This window comes from Octopus sinensis, linkage group LG23 (assembly GCF_006345805.1).
Source record: "Octopus sinensis linkage group LG23, ASM634580v1, whole genome shotgun sequence".
In the NCBI taxonomy this organism is placed as follows: Eukaryota; Metazoa; Mollusca; class Cephalopoda; order Octopoda; family Octopodidae; genus Octopus; species Octopus sinensis.
The window spans coordinates 22,372,312-22,390,929 of NC_043019.1; the positions used below are offsets into that span (position 1 = coordinate 22,372,312).

The following is an 18,618-nucleotide window of genomic DNA, read 5'->3' on the forward strand; positions in this document are numbered from 1 at the left end:
CGTCGACCTCGGCGGAATTTGAACCCAGAACGTAATGGCGGACGAAATACCGCTAGGCATTTTGCCCGGCGTGCTAACATTTCTGCCAGCTCGTTGCCTTAACTGGCACTCATTCTATCGACCCCAAAAGGATAAAAGGTAAAATAAACCTCGGTGAAATTTGAACCCAAGACGAAATGCCGCAAAACATTTTGTCCGGCGTGCTGACGATTCTACTAGCTCACCACCTTAGACATACATAATATTGGCTTCAAATTTTGACAGAAGGCTAGCAATTTCAAGAAAGGGGTAAGTCGATTACATCGACCCCAGTATTCAACTGTTACTTATTTTATCGACCCCCGAAGGGATTAAAGGCAAAGTCAACCTCGGCGAAACTTGAACTCAGAACATAGAGACGGACGAAATGCCGCTAAACATCTTGCCCGGCATGCTAACGATTCTGTCAGCTCGTCGCCTTAAAATGCAAAGTAGAGAAGGAAAGAACTGTAAGAAAAAGCGACTGGGACTCCACCTTGGTGGACAGAAGATCCACAAAAACAAGCAGAAACCCAAGAAGAATGGCTGTGTGGTAAGTAGCTTGCTAACCAACCACATGGTTCCGGGTTCAGTCCCACTGCGTGGCATCTTGGGCAAGTGTCTTCTGCTATAGCCCCGGGCCGACCAATGCCTTGTGAGTGGATTTGGTAGACGGAAACTGAAAGAAGCCTGTCGTATATATGTATATATATATGTATGTGTGTGTGTATGTTTGTGTGTCTGTGTTTGTCCCTCTAGCATTGCTTGACAACCGATGCTGGTGTGTTCATGTCCCCGTCACTTAGCGGTTCGGCAAAAGAGACCGATGGAATAAGTACTGGGCTTACAAAGAATAAGTCCCGGGGTCGATTTGCTCGACTAAAGGCGGTGCTCCAGCACGGCCGCAATCAAATGACTGGAACAAGTAAAAGAGTAAAGAGTAAAGAGTAATGAGATTGGTATAGCTTGTATGTATCAGACACAATACACACACGTGCCACGCACACACACACACACACACACACACACACACACACACACAGAGTGTCACAACAGATAGTCAGTAGGTCTGAGACATTCACGGAAGTGACTTCTTGTTTAAAGAATGATAAAATCTGTAGCGGTGATAATTGCCTCTTCCATCTCACATTCTTCTCACTCCACCCCTCTACCTACAGCTGCTTTTTACTCTTTTGGCAAAGCGCCTGAAGGAAACAAGCATAAGCGCAAACGTTATTCAGAACAACAGGCGTCTTTCCCAATTTAACAATCATTGCAAGTGGAGAGTGAAAGGTGCTTGCGTCCACACGTCCGCCATCTTGTGAGTGAGTGCAGCATACAAACACACACACACACGCACACACACGCGCACGCACGCACACACACACACACACACACACACACACACACACACACACAACACCACACCACGCACACACACACACACACACACACACACACACACACACACACCCATATATATATATTTTTATTGTATATATATATACATATATATACATATACATATATACATATATATATATATACATTTTTAACATATATATATAATATACATAATATATATATATATATATATATATATATATATATATTATAATATATATATATATATATATATATATACATACATATACATTCTCCTATTTATCATAGTCCTCCAGGCAATAACGGAGGAATTCAAGACAGGCTGCCCCTGGCTCCTCTATGCTGATGACCTTGCCCTAATTGCTGAGTCACTATCAGAACTGGAGGAGAAGTTTCAGGTGTGGAAGCAAGGATTAGAATCGAAGGGCCTAAGAGTCAACCTAGCTAAAACCAAAGTTCTAATAAGTAGGAAGGTAGACAAATCACAAACACCCTCAGGTAGATGGCCCTGCTCGATATGTAGAAAAGGCGCAGGTAGAAACTCTATAAAATGCACCAAGTGTAAGCTATGGACACATAAGAGGTGCAGCAATGTCAAAGGAAGGCTAACTAGGAAAATAGTTTTTGTATGTGGCAGATGCTCGGGAGTAATAAACACTGAAAATACGCAGAGACCATCTTCCGCCACATTCCAGGGAGAAAAACTAGAAGTAGTTGATAGCTTCCGTTACCTAGGTGACCAAGTCAGCAGCGGGGGTGGGTGCGCTGAAAGTGTAACTGCTAGAGTAAGAATAGCCTGGGCATAGTTCAAAGAGCTCTTACCTCTGCTGGTGACAAAAGGCCTCTCGCTGAGAGTAAAAGGCAGATTGTATGACGCATGTGTACGAACAGCTATGCTATATGGCAGTGAAACATGGGCCGTGACTGCTGAGGATATGCGTAAGCTTGCAAGAAATGAAGCCAGTATGCTCCGATGGATGTGTAATGTCAGTGTTCATACTTGACAGAGTGTAAGTTCTTTGAGAGAAAAGTTAGACCTAAGAAGCATCAGTTGTGGTGTGCAAGAGAGCCGTTTGCGCTGGTATGGTCATGTGGCGAGAATGGATGAAGATAGTTGTGTGAAAAAGTGCCACACCCTAGCGGTTGAGCGAACCTGTGGAAGAGGTAGACCCAGGAAAACCTGGGACGAGGTGGTGAAGCACGACCTTCAAACTTTAGGTCTCACCAAGGAAATGACTAGAGACCGAAACCTATGGAAGCATGCTATGCGTAGAGGAACCGGCAGGACTGAGGCCATAATCCCGTGGCCTACACTGGGATGTAGCCAGCCCCCCTATGCATTCCTTTCCTTCTTGGGACACAAACCTCCACTTTTGAAGACCTGTTGAGGCAAGTGAAGATCAAGATCAAAATCAAAATCGTAATCTATCAACATCAATGGAATTTGTAGCTGTGATACCAGTGCCGGTGGCACGTAAAAAGCACCCACTACACTCACGGAGTGGTTGGCGTTAGGAAGGGCATCCAGCTGTAGAAACACTGCCTGATCAGACTGGGCCTGGTGCGGCCTTCTCGCTTCCCAGACCCTAGTTGAACCGTTCAACCCATGCCAGCATGGAAAGCGGACGTTAAATGATGATGATGATGATGATGATATATATACATACATACATACATACATACATACATACATACATACATACATATATATATATATATATATATATACACAAATACATATACATATACATATACATATACATATACATATACATATATATAAATATATACACATGAAACAGGAAAATGGAACTTTTTTTGTACTATCTATTTTCCATTACACGTGTTTCATTTTCCAACAGGAATCACAAGGATTTACATGTTATATAGAGACATAAGGAATTTCCCAGAGAAAAAAATTGGTAAAAAACGTTTCTGTCTGACGATTTCTGTTATAGGAAATTCCTTACATGTCTGTGTAACACATGTAAATCTTTGCGATTCCTATTGGAAAACGAAACATGAGTAATGGCGAATGAATAGAACCAGAAAATTTCCATTTTCCCGCTTTGTTTATTCAACAACTCTGGAAATAAATATTTCCATAATCGTCGATTTTATTGTGACTTTGATTTACATACAACAGTAATAATGAATACATATTGATTGTGATAATAGAATAAGCAGATGTGCTTCAAAAGGAAACAGCTGGTAATTACCTAAACTACACACACACACACACACAACACACACACACACACACACACACGCACGCACACATACACACGCATATTTGTTATATATATATTCACTCTCTCTTTTACTCTTTTACTTGTTTCAGTCATTTGACTGTGGCCATCTGGAGCACCACCTTATTCGAGCAAATCGACCCCGGGACTTATTCTTTGTAAGCCCAGTACTTATTCTATCGGTCTCTTTTGCCGAACCGCTCAGTGACGGGGACGTAAACCACACCAGCATCGGTTGTCAAGCAATGCTAGGGGGACAAACACGACACACAAACACACACATACATATATATACATATATACGACAGGCTTCTTTCAGTTTCTGTCAACCAAATCCACTCACAAGGCTTTGGTCGGCCCGAGGCTACAGCAGAAAACACTTGCCCAAGATGCCACGCAGTGGGACTGAACCCGGAACCATGTGGTTGGTTAGCAAGCTACTTACCCACAGCCACTCCTATATATATATGTATATATATATATATATGTAATATATATATGTATATATATATATATATATATATATATATATATATATATAATATATATATATATATATATATATATATATATATATATATCAGTGACAATAAAGGGTGAAATTAATTAATTTGGAATAATTATCAATTACACCAAGTAGATTTCGGCATGTAAAAGCCTCATTTGAGGAAAATTTAAGTATACTAAGCAATTAAGGGTTTAGCAACGATTGCCTCACCACACCAAACACCGAATTTAGAAATAGCAGTCAAAGAATATAGCTATTCCTTCTACTAAATGGAGATCTCATTAAAACACAGCACTTGAAAGGCAAACACAGACAGGTAAGAAAGAATGAAATGACGGCAATCTATCATACATTTTAAGTTACCTACGGACGTACGTTTCGAAATCAAGTTTTAGGAAAGCATAAGAATTAGAAAATTCTACCTTACCCAAACTTCTTTTCTCATCGGCGTAGGATACTACAATTATGAATAATTGTATATTAAATTTTGAGATACTAGAAGGCATTTTCTCAACTCAGTGTCAGAGCGAGTCAAAGCATTACCAGTACCACGAAATTCAAAGTGTGAATGAAAGTTTGTGTCACCAGCCCCCTTCCATCCGCGTGTAGCCAAGACAAGATGCTGTGGTCATTTACTGGGATAAAATATGGTTATCAGTAACAATAAAGGGTGAAATTAATTAATTTGGAATAATTATCAATTACACCAAGTAGATTTCGGCATGTAAAAGCCTCATTTGAGGAAAATTTAAGTAATACTAAGCAATTAAGGGTTTAGCAACGAATTGCCTCGGGGGCTGGTGACACAAACTTTCATTCACACTTTGAATTTCGTGGTACTGGTAATGCTTTGACTCGCTCTGACACTGAGTTGAGAAAATGCCTTCTAGTATCTCAAAATTTAATATACAATTATTCATAATTGTAGTATCCTACGCCGATGAGAAAAGAAGTTTGGGTAAGGTAGAATTTTCTAATTCTTATGCTTTCCTAAAACTTGATTTCGAAACGTATGTCCGTAGGTAACTTAAAATTGTATGATAGATTGCCGTCATTTCATTCTTTCTTACCTGTCTGTGTTTGCCTTCAAGTGCTGTGTTTTTACTGAGATCTCCCTTTTAGTAGAAGGAATAGCTATATTTCTTTGACTGCTATTTCTAAATTCGGTGTGTTGGTGAGGCAATTCGTTGCTAAACCCTTAATTGCTTAGTATTACTTATATATATATATATATATATATATTATATATATAATATATATATATATATATATATATATATAGCAATAATAAATCTCTGAGCGAGGTATAAACAGTAGCTGCACGACAATGTGAAGTATATTTGCCACTTAAATGTGGCTAACCACTAAGGTTGGATGCTACTGTAGCTTGTAGCCCCAGGAGGACATCTCCTCCAGCTGGCTATTGACACACATTCTTTGCCCTATCAGTATTTGCAAAAGGAAGCCATCCTTCCCATCGTCGACCTGACGTGATACGCACGGACCCAAGTTTCTGAGTATTTACCCGTCGTCAGCGCACGACAATCACCGGTCTTCGATGCGAAGGGGTCCCAATGCAAACTCATATATCCTTTTCCCAGTGACGAAAAGTCACTGATCTCACTTGCATGCATACATGACCAATAACAACGAGTATGTATATATATATCTGTGTGCGTATGTGTGTGTGTGTGAATTGGTTGCGTGAGCGCATTCAGTGAAGATATGTTGAACGTTTGGGGAAATTTTGCTTATGATTGAGAAAGGAGAAAGTTAATTAGAAGAATATAGATACAAACCACCAACAGAATTGTCAAAATATGGAAAACTTTCATAACAATATGTATGAGTATACACACGTGAAACAAAACATACATATCTGTACATGCAATGACTGCAAATATTGCACACGGACACACCTACATGCACATATACCCTGCTGATGTTCTTTGATAATTCCAATGAAGAAGCCTTGGATCTAGGTTAGAAACCGGCTTTTTCTCTATTGGTAAGAAATCTAGAAATAAAACTAAATTGTAATATACATACTATTTTTATTGTTTGTTCCACTAATCCTATATATGTATGTATGTATGTATGTATGTATGTATGTATGTATGTATGTAGAAGTTGACACAAGTTTGCGTTACTAAAAGTTTCAGAGACACAAAGTGCTTGTCTGGCCAGTCAGACTCTTAAATACTTAGTGACGACGTAGTAACAGCTTCTAAATGAAGATAATTGTTATTAGATGATAAATTAGGCTTATTCAGTTCACATAGTGGAGAGCAACTCGGCGGCTGCTAGGCCTTATCGTGACCAGTGGCTATGTGTCGAATGTAAATCAACTCGTCGCAATAGATGTGAGTATTGTGAAATTTAAAACTTCCGTCAAATCTATGGAATAGTGCTAACTAACGATATTTTAAAATAATCTACAAGAGAACTCCTTTGTGGACAGCAATATGATAGGTCAGTTTTTTTTGTTTTTTTGGGGGGGAAATGGGGTGCAACGAGCTATTCCAATATGTACAATTCTTCACAAAGACAAGGATTGTATTTGTTTTCTCCGGATGAATAAGAAAGGCTTTGTCGAGAATATTTCATGTCATGCTGCACCAAACATTCATCTGGTCCTGAGGTCTTCATATGAAATGGGAAAAGCAATTAGACATTTCTCTTTCTCGGCTCCCGAAGGAGTTCAAAGGCCGAACCAAAACATTCCAGACGGATGAGATAAGAAGCAAAATTTTTGTTATTATATATGAAAGACATATGTAGCTTTAAATCGTCCAAATACATTTGATTCGGACCAATTTATGTTGAAATACGCAACTCGTTTACTAAAGTGCAAATGATCGCCAATTAATTGTTTTTATGAATAAGCAACACCAACAATTTTCATTACAGGCACATACAATGCATAAACACCACAGAACTATAACTATGATTAATCCATTTATGTAACCTCTCATTGTTCCCAATTATATATTATTATCTTCTCGCAGATTTTTATTCTTTGTTTTTGTTTGTTTTTTCTTGAGTACCATTCTTCCTTTCCTTATAGTCGTCCCTTCAAGATATTTAATTAGATTTATGCTAACCCATCTATCACCATAAATTACTCTTAAATAAATTTACATCCTATATAATTAACCAGATTATTGAAATTATATCATTTTCCTCTCATAATTATAACTTTGCCCTTATTTACACTTTGAACTGACCGATTCGCTTTACTCGTTCTGTCATTATCTTATTCTGTTATAGTTTCAAAGAGTAATAAGAAGCTTGCTTCCCAACTACATGGTTCCGGGTTCAGTACCACTGCGTGGCACTTTGGACAAGTGTCTTCCACTGTAGCCTGGGGCTAACCAAAGCCTTATGAGTGGATTTGGAAGACGGAAACTGAAAGAAGGCCATCTTATATACATCTGCGTGTGTGTGTGTGTGTGTATGTGTTTGTCCCAGCAATCGCTTGAGAACCGGTGTTGGTGTGTCATCGTTCCCGTAATTTAGCAATTCGGCAAAAGGGAGCGATAGAATAACTACCAGGCTTTACAAAATAATAATAATAATAATAATAATAATAATAATAATAATAATAATAATAATAATAATAATAATAATAATAATAATAAGTACCAGGATTGATTTGTTCGACTGAAATTATTCAAGGCGATGCCCCAGCATGGCCGCCGTCTAAGGGCTCAAACAAGTAAACGATGAAAGATAAAAGATCTGTTTTAACTATAATTACATTTTGAATTTCCCCTATATGTTTCTAATGTTATGCCACCTGGGAATCGAACTCTGGCGCGGGAGTTTCAGAGTTTTGAAGAGTGAGGAACCACTTCTTAGGTATGCTCTGTCCGGAATAATAGTAATTTTTTAGGGTCCCCGCTACGGCTTGAATTGCATGAAACCATCCTAGCCAGTGTATGTTGAAATTATGGGAAGCAGCATGGTGGATGGGAACTATTTCGGCAGGTAAACTTATTGAGTCAATGGAGAATATAGCCTGATGCTATAAGGATGAACAGGATCAGCAAGTTCAGTTAGCAAAATACTGCTATCATCCGATGTCTTGGTGTGCAGAGGTAGATATTTCAGCTAGATCACTAAAAGCCAGGTCAATATGCATTCTATACTTTTTGAGAGAAAAATGATAAATTCTATTTTAATTTTTTATTCACCTGAAGAAAATGGCTTTTTTTTTTTTACATGATGCAATGGATTTGTTCATCAATAAAACACGCCTGAAACAGCTGTAGTGAACCTCAGTCCATTTGTGTTAGTATTTATACTACATCGCTCGATTGGGTCGTCTAGCGTGGAAGAGTTACATTGATCCAGGTGACTCGCCCAACCTGGATGGATGGATGGAGGGGGGAGGGAAGGATGGATTGTTATGCTACGAGTTTCAAATATATTGAAGGAAATTTTTGAGCAAAAACATAAAGCATCAAGAGGACTACCTCCTCCATGATACGATTGAGGCTCACAGTTGTTCCGATTTAACAACGTAGCCCTGAGACCAGATTTTGTTCCCTTCATGAATCCTTCCTGTTCAGCTGCCAGCAGTTCATTTCTTTCAAGGTGATCATACAACTTCTTTCCATTTATTTCAGTTAGAAGCTTCCATATCATGGCTAAACAAGCAATAAAATTACGATAAAATTACGAGGCAGTCGTTGCTGTTTTGCTTTATTCGAGCTATTTTATGGATCACCCAGAAATCTCAAGTAACAGCAATTTGAACGTTTTGCTTACGACTACGACTGTGAACGTGTTCAAACAATGCTCTGTGTAAGAGACGGATTACCGTGCTTGTACTTAATGACAAAATATCTGTCTTGGGATTATTACGCTTTGGGGTATGTACATTCTTTATCTTGGTGAAGGAAAAATAAAGTTTTTCGATATTTTCATTTCATTTTGAAAATATTCCGTCATGTAACACGTCTTCTTAGTCAGACGAATGCTTCTGAAAGTTTTGAACATTTTTAAACACGAGCATTAATTTCAAATGAATAGATTTAACAATGAGAGAAAGAAATGTCCCACCACCACCTCGACTAGACGAGCAACATTTTTAGTGCACAGAGAAAAATGGAAATTTCACAAAAGGCAACCAGCAACGAAAAGTATAACAAAGGCAGTAAATCTTTTGCCAATGTCGACTGCCAAAAAGGTAATTCTGAATATAGGTCAGCTCTCAGTGAAAAATATATATGCCACTTGTACGTAACGAAACTTTCTGTATTCCTGCTTCGTAATTTTATCGAAAATGACGTACTCAGTCGGCCCTGAAAGGAACAAATGTAAAATGTTCTGGCTCCTATTGCTATACCACTTCCCATTTGGGGATCTTTACCTTTTGACCTACAGATTTAAAAAATAATTTTTTTGTAACTAAACACTTTCAAACTTCGGACACTGGTAGAATGTGTCATATAAAACATGTTTTACTCTTAGCATTTTTGAGAAAAACTTATATTTATGAAGATATTTCAACTTAAAGTTCTCGTATTTCGGTAAATTCAACCAATCAATGACGTGTATTCAGCTGAATAAAATTACTGCTGTTGTTTGTCAACAAGAATTTCCGGCGGAGTATATTTCGTTTGTCACTGCTATTTATGACAACCCTAACCCTAAAACCCTAACCCTAATCCTAAAACCCTAACCCTAACCCTAAAATCCTAAGCTTAAAACCTTAAATCCAGTACAAACGCACGAACGGCGTCATAATTAACAGTGACAAACGAAAAATACACCGCCGATAGTTGTTGTTGACAAACAACGGCATTAATTTTATTCAGCTGAATACACGTCATTGATTGGGTGACATTACCGAAATACGAGAACTTTAAGGTGAAATATCTTCATAATTATATAAGTTTTTCTCAAAAATGCTAAGAGTAAAACATGTTTTATATGACACATTCTACCAGTGTCCGAAGTTTGAAAGTGTTTAGTTACAAAAATTATTTTTTAAATCTGTAGGTCAAATATAAATTCTATTTTAATTTTTTATTCACCTGAAGAAAATGGCTTTTATTTTACATGATGCAATGGATTTGTTCATCAATGAAACACGTCTGAAACAGCTTTAGTGAACCTCAGTCCATTTGTGTTAGTATTTATACTACAACACGCTCGGAACCTTCCCTGCGTTGGATCTTGAGCCTACAGTGGACCGTGGATTGCATGCCAGAGTATACTCTTGCGTGCTTTTACGTATACGTTACGTTGTGTGCATTTCGTCTATGCTTGCGGATGCATGCGTAACTGAGAGGACAAATCCGTATATAATCTAGTAAAAACGTAAATGCCCATACAAACCGTTGATACACAGGCATGCTGTCCTTGACTCTACCTTGGTATCTTTATACCTCGATTCTATTGGATCCTGCAAAAAATTATATATATATATAATCTTCCCTTCGGAGAAAAATACACACATCTATCTATCTATCTATCTATCTATCTATCTATCTATCTATCTATCTATCTATCTATCTATCTATCTATCTATCATCTATCTATCTATCTATCTATCTCTATCTCTCTCTCTCTATATATATATATATATATATATATATATATATATATATATTATATATATAAAAATTATTAGAGACAAAACCACTATTTTGCAAAACAAACAAGGAAGACTTAATCAATACATAAAATTTTAATAAATAGTCAAAAAAACCGCCACTACAATTGTTTCTTGTCTTGATCGACAATCTTCAGGTGGACTTCCAATAAGTCAGTTTCAAATTATGAAGTTACTTTACCTATATAATAAGTTTCATGATAAATAGCAATAATAGTTCCCTATTAGTGGCGGTTTTTTTGACTATATTAAAATTTTATGTATTGATTAAGTCTTTCCTTGTTTGTTTTGCAAAATAGTGGTTTTGTCTCTAATAATATTTTATAATATTTTACTATAAAATTGGATTTAATCCTAAATCTGATTTTTTCCCTGTAAATTTGGATTTATTCCCTAATATTTATTATTATATATATATATATATATATTATATATATATATATATATATATATATATAATATATATATATATAATTATATATTATATATATATATAGGGAGAGTTTACGAAAAAAAACAAAAGACGAAGACAGGTGGTGTACAAAACAAACAGATGTATTAGTATAGCGCTCAGGAATAGAAAATGTCTTTTACGTTTCGAGCCTACGCTCTTCTACAGAAAGGGACACAGAAAGAAACAAGGAGAGAAAAAATGTGTGTGTAGTGGCTTATATGTATGTGTATATATATATAAATTTGAATTCGGGAATTTGGGATCTGAATTCAGAACGTAAAGAGTCGCCGATAAGTGTAACAGTGAATATCTACGATGCTTTAACAATTCTCCATATCATGTAACAATAACAACAAGAGCACTCAGGAGTGGCTGTGTGGTAAGTAGCTTGCTAACCAACCACATGGTTCCGGGTTCAGTCCCACTGCGTGGCATCTTGGACAAGTGTCTTCTGCTATAGCCCCGGGCCGACCAATGCCTTGTGAGTGGATTTGGTAGACGGAAACTGAAAGAGGCCTGTCGTATATATATGTATATATGTGTATGTGTGTGTGTTTGTGTGTGTGTGTTTGTCACCCTAGCATTGCTTGACAACCGATGCTGGTGTGTTTACGTCCCCGTTACTTAGCGGTTCGGCAAAAGAGACCGATAGAATAAGTACTGGGCTTACAGAGAATAAGTCCCGGGGTCGATTTGCTCGACTAAAGGCGGTGCTCCAGCATGGCCGCAGTCAAATGACTGAAACAAGTAAAAGAGAAAGAGGTTGACTCATGCCCGTCGCCGAGAGGGTGCACTGTCTGTCCCCTTACTATTCAGTGGCGCACCCTCAGATTTATAGGGATACAGGTTTTTCGAAACCCCACTTGAGCATTATTTTAAATTAGTGCCAACCAACCCAGAATATACTGAAACCCCCCCAGGGTACCTAAGTCTGGCAACCGGACCTTACTTGACTACCTTGGATCACAGGTTTACTGGATCACGATTGACCTAGGGCTAAACAACATCAACATCATAGTTGTATCGCTCTCTTCGTTTCTAACAGTTCATTTTATCATTCCATATTTCTTTCTCTCTTTCCCTGTCTCTTACCTTACTCTCTCTCTTGCTCTTCCCCACTTAAATCTTTCCTTCTCTCTCTCTTACACCGCTTTCTTACTCCCACTAAACTCTCCTACTTTTTCCCCCTCTCAATCTTTCTCTCCCGCTACTGTACACTCTTATTTTTCCCCCTCCCACATATCTCTAACTCTTTCTCTATTCCTCTCACCCTCTTTCTACGACCTCTACGTCCTTTTTTTTTCTCCTTCAAACTATTTATCTTTCCCCTGCATTAATCTAATTTTTTAATCTTCAATTTTCGTCTTTTGATCATTTCTTTTTCTTCTTTCACTCTTTCCTCTCTTCGTGTCTATCTCCTCCCTCATTTAACCTTTATTTCTCTTCCCACAACTCCTCCTCCCCTTTGTCTTTCACCATTAACCATCGCCACTTCCCACTATTTCATTAACTCTTCTCTTCCTTCTACCCTTCCCTCAGTCAGTTTCGCCTACCTTTCTCTCTTGCTTTCGTCTTCTCTGCTTTCTTTCGTTCTTTCCATCTTCTCTCATCATTTATTATGGCTGCCTCTTTTTAAAGTCATTCACTCTCTCATTCTCAAACTCTCTCTGTTTATGTCTATCTACCCACCAGTCTATCTATCTATCTATCTATCTATCTATCTGTCTATCTATCTCACGTTTAGTTTTTTTTCTAACACAAACACACACATACACACGTTTAAATACGCCGACACATACGCGCACGTTCGCAACTAACGAACAATCGAATCTTTTACTGTACAGCTATTCTTTTATTCTTCCTTTCTCCTCGTTTTCTATTCTATAATCGCCTCTCTTCTCTCCCTTTTTCTTTCTCTCTCTCATATTAACCTTTATATTTATTTACTTTCCTTACCCCCTCTCTCTATATCTCAATGCATCTACAAACAATCGAATCTTTTCCTCTGCAGATATTCTTTTATTCCGTTCTATTTTCGTTTTCTATTCTAAACCATTCTCTCGCTTTCTCTTTCTCTGTCTCTCCTCCTCTCACCACTCCCACTAATCTATTATTAACTTAGTCTCTCTCTCTCTCTATCTTTCTCTCTATATCTTTCTCTTTTACTTTTATCTCTATCTTTCCCTGTTTCTTTCTTTTTTTCTCACACACACTCCCCCTTTCTTACATTGATATATTATATATCCCCCTCTTTCTTCTATCTATCTATCTATCTATCTCTATTTCTCATTTACTTTTCTCTCTGTCTCTCTTTCTTTTTATTTGTCTCACTTTTCGGCAATGTCCTTGTAAAAGACTTGGAAAAGTATATCATGTAATATACATATATATATATTATATATATATATTTAACATTTTATTTACCATACCGGTGGGATACGGTTTCCTTTCGTTTCATTCAAACCATTTATTCGTTCGATCATTGGGCTTCGAATAGTCTTTATTTCATTATTATTACTATTATTGTTATTATTTTGCTTACATTTTTACTGATTATAAACTTTTGGCTTTGGCTTCAGGCCAAAGCCGACCAGCAAAAAAGTATAGGAACCTAAACGACAACACCAACACCACGTTAAGCTTTTTTATTTTTATTTTATATAGTTTTTTTAGTTAGAAGAAGAAAAAAAAACTGAAGGAAAGAAAAAGAAAAAAAACAACAACAGACCGATTCTTCCACCCATCCTGTCTTTTCTCGTCCCACGACGAGTCATTAGGACTTTTTGGAAGTACAAAACAAAACGAAACAAACAAACAAAAAGAAAAAAAGCCTAACTAAACTCCTTGTAATCATTTTAGAATTTAGAGGACCGTTTCTGGAGGAGCAACAACACCATTTCCAACAATTGGTTACTTGTCTACGTTCGCACACTGATATGTGGGTGTTTGGATACGGTTCCTTGATCTGGAAAGTTGATTTCCCTTACAAGAGCAAGCTGGTTGGCTACATCAAAGGATATGTCCGCAGATTTTGGCAAGGCAGTGAAGATCACCGCGGGGTTCCCGAAAAAGTACGTCGACAACAAATAGTTTTTATAATTATAATTTTTTATCATTTTTCTTTCTCGCTTATATTTTATTATATCATATTATCTTATGCTATTTCTTATGTTCGTTGTCAGTGTGACTTAAGCATTACTAATATAGGTCTATACGTGTATATGATAGCATGTAAACATTGGGCTGAAAACCTTGGTATACATACATATATATATTACTAAGATGATCCGGTTCCCGACTGAAGATTAGAGGCTTCGAGTGACCCGTCTGTTTTTTTGTGTCGTCTCCTTGTGTGTTTTTGCGTTCTTGTCCCACTTTGTAATTTATATTTTATATTTAATTCTATACATATATATATATATATATATATATATATATATATATATATATATATATATATATATTATATATTATTATATATATACCTACATACATCTGTGTTTTGACTTGTGAATGCATTTCTCTCTCTTCACACACATACAGTGTGTGTGTGTGTGTGTGTTATACACTCGTGTGTGTGTGTGTTATATACACACATACACAAGTAAGCGCATAGGTACAAAACAAGGTGGGTAAAATAGTACTCGAATACCAAAGGCAGAGTAAAATACTATTTTATGAAAGCCGAAAATATTCACAAACAATTTGTGAATTTTTTTCGGCCTCAATAAAATAGTCTATATATATATATATAAATCCTAGTATTTCTTATATATATAAATCGTATTTTTTCTTATATATCTATAGACACACACACACACACACACACATACGTTGACCGGTAAGATTGTATATAGTCACTGTTTATGTTTACATTTTGTTTATTCATACAGCGCAGATATTTAAATATCCAGCACACGTATAACATCGATCCAAAACACTATTAACGTGTGTGTGCGTGTGTATATGTGTATATATATATTGCATAATGTCTACAACGTAACAAATACGCTGTTGGGATAGAACAAAATGGACCGCGTTGATCATTCGGTGCAGCGATTCACATGTGTGAAACTCAGCATCGAGTGATTGTGTGTGCTTGTATTACACGTCCGTGTTTTGTATGTGTGTGGGCGTGCCTGTATGTGTACACACAGAGACAAAATGTGTACTAGTGCACACACACATGTATATCTATAAACACACACACACATATATCTATAAACACACGCACGAATATCTCTTTTACTCTTTTACTTGTTTCAGTCATTTGACTGCGGCCATGCTGGAGCACTGCCTTTAATCGAGCAACTCGACCCCGGGACTTATTCTTTTGTAAGCCCAGTACTTATTTTATCGGTCTCTTTTTCCGAACCGCTAGGTAACGGGGACATAAACACACCAGCATCGGTTGTCAAGCAATGCTAGGGGGACGAACACAGACACACAAACACACACACGCATATATATATATATATACATATGTACGACGGGCTTCTTTCAGTTTCCATCTACCAAATCCTCTCACAAGGATTTGGTCGGCCCGGGGCTATAACAGAAGACACTTGCCCAAGATGCCACGCAGTGGGACTGAACCCGGAACCATGTGGTTGGTTAGCAAGCTACTTACCACACAGCCACTCCTGCGCCTATATATATATTTGCCTAATAGTGGTTTTGTCTCTAATTTTATATAATATATACATATATATATATATATATATATATATATAGACGCAATAGTGGCTTACTTACTAAGTAGTTTGCTTACTAACCACTTGGTTCCGGGTACAGTCCCACTGCATGACACCTTGGGCAAGTGTCTTCTACTATAGACTCAGGCCGACCAAGCCTTGTGAGTGAATTTGGTAGGTGGAAACTGAAAGAAGCCCATCGTATATATACATATAAGCATGTGAGTGTTTGTCCCCAGCCCAACATTGCTAGACAACCCAATGCTGCCCAACCATCTTGGGCAAGTGTCTTGTACTCCAGCCTTGAGCCAACCAAACCCTTGTGGGTGGATTTGGTCGATAGAAACTGAAAGAAGCCCCTTATATATATATGTGTGTATGTGTTTTTGTGTTTGTCCTCCACTACTGCTTGACAACTGGTGTTGTTGTGTTTATGTCCCTATAACCTAGCAGTTTGGCAAAAGGGACTAACGAAATAAGTATCAGGTTTACAAAAATAATAAGTTCTGGGGTCAAAAATTCTTCATGGCCCCTATTTCAGTCCTTAGACTGTGGCCATGAAGAATTTTTGTGAAATGAATTGACCCCCAGAACCTATTTTTGTAAAGCCCGCCATTTATTCTATCTGTCTCCTTTGCCAAACTGCTAAGTTGCAGTACACACACACACACACACACACACATATATAGGTGTGGCTGTGTGGTAAGGAGCTTGCTTCCCTACCACATGGTTCTAGGTTCAGTCCCACTGTATGGCACCTTGAGTGTCTTCAACTATAGCCTCAGGCTGACCAAGTGGATTTGGTAGGCGGAAACTGAAAGAAGCCCATTGTGTGTGTGTGTGTGTGTGTGTATGTGTCTGCGTGTATATATATATATATATATATATATATATATATAAATACCAGAGTAAGCACATAAATGTGAAACAAGGTGGAAAAAATAGTAGTCAAATACCGGAAGTAGAGTAATATGCTTTATTAATAAAAACTGTCCAATGGATGGGAATGTGAAACACTGAGTTAAAGTTTTTGTGATATATTTGCAGCTTTATTAATAAAGTTTAAATATATATGTGTATACACACACACATACACACACACATACTCACACACACACATTATATATTCTTTAATTCTTTTACTAGCACTATGACCCGGCGTTGCCGGGTCATAGTGCTAGTGCATGCATATACAGCTGCGTGCGTGCGCACATACACGCGAGTACTGTCCAAATCTCCGACCAATCACATACAGCTAGCTGGCATTCAATTGGCGTATCAAGTTTCGAGCATTTTGATTGGGTTTTGGATAGAAAATTCACAAAAAAGTCACTTCTATTGATTTTTTAATGGCTTTGCAGGGTGACTGGGGAAATATAAATATGTGCACGACCACCCTTGGATGGTTTTAAATGACCATAGAAAGTGCGAGCCTTCTAACTGAAAAATTGTGAATTTGTATAAAGGACACACACACAGACATTTTGGCGTTTATATATATAGAGATTCTTTTACTTGTCTCAGTCATTTGATGCAGCCATGCTGGAGCACTGCCTTTAGTCGAGCAAATTGATCCCAGGTCTTACTCTTTATAAACCTGTTCCTTATTCTATCTGTCGCTTTTGCCAAACCACTAAGTTACAGGGATGTAAACATACCAACATCATTCGTCAAGTGATAGTTGGGGGACAAAAACAGACACATGTATACACACACACACGCACACGTGATGGGCTTCTTTCAGTTTCCTACTACCAAATCCACTCACAAGGCTTTTGTTGGCCCGAGGCTATAGTAGAAGACACTTGCCCAAAGTGCCACACAGTGGGACTGAACCTGGAATCATGTGGTTGGAAAGCAAGCTTCTTACCATGCTGCCACACTTGCGCCTAAACCCGTCGTTATATACACGTGTATATATATGTGTGTGTGTGTGTGTGTGTATCTGTATGTGTCTGCGTGTTTGTGTCCCCCCTCCATCACCACTTGACAACTGGTGTCATGTAGGTCCTAGGATTGATTTTGTTTGACTAAAACCCTTCAAGGTAGTGCTTGGCTGGTGCTGATGCTATATAGCGTGGCACCTTGTAGCCTTGTGAGTGGATTTGGTAAATGGAAACTGAGGCTATAACAGAAGACACTTGGCCAAGGTGCCATGCTGTGGGACTGAACCTGGAACCATGTGGTTGGGAGGCAAGTTTCTTACCGCACAGTCACACCCATATATTTTGTATTTTTTCACCATGTTTTTGCTTGGGTCTCACTTGGACCTGCAATACTAGTTATAGTTTCGAATCATTCTAAGAATTAGGTGTAGTCACGGTAGAGAGTGATGTGTGTCTCCGGCTGACAATTTTTAAAATGTGACATGAAATTAGTTGAACAATATTTGATTACCATATTGTGCAAATTTTTAGAGGCACCAGTCATTTTATATGGTTCAGTATAATTGATTAACTTCCCTCCCCATGTGTTCCAAAATTTATGGCCTTGTGCTTGTTTTAGAAACAGCTGTTAGGCAAAATACCTTGTGGTATTTGTTCCAGCTCTTCATATTCTAATTCCAAACCCTAAAAAGGTCAACTTTGTTTTGCATCCTTTGCAGGTTGATAAAGTAAAATACCAGTAAAATACTAGGGTTGATGGCATCTACTTGCCCTCTTCTCTCAAAACTACTGGAATTG

At 37.7% G+C, this 18,618-nt stretch overlaps 1 protein-coding gene and 1 long non-coding RNA gene across 2 annotated transcripts in view; one reads left to right on the forward strand and one right to left on the reverse strand.

Annotated features, from left to right (window-relative positions):
* Window positions 1-215: 215 nt before the first annotated feature.
* On the reverse strand, window positions 216-13,416 carry LOC118767683. Its single transcript, XR_005003594.1, has 3 exons — window positions 13,335-13,416; window positions 6,232-6,236; window positions 216-227 (listed from the first exon to the last, which is right to left on the reverse strand). It is a non-coding gene; the product is annotated as an uncharacterized LOC118767683 (long non-coding RNA).
* A 134-nt stretch (window positions 13,417-13,550) lies between these two features.
* The window catches only part of LOC115223419 (putative glutathione-specific gamma-glutamylcyclotransferase 2), a 47,542-nt gene continuing 42,474 nt past the window's right edge, over window positions 13,551-18,618 (forward strand). The window contains exon 1 of the mRNA XM_029793949.2: window positions 13,551-14,311. Within this exon, the coding sequence (XP_029649809.1) occupies window positions 14,177-14,311 (135 nt within the window). The 5' untranslated portion in view covers window positions 13,551-14,176. The remainder of the gene's footprint in view (window positions 14,312-18,618) is intronic.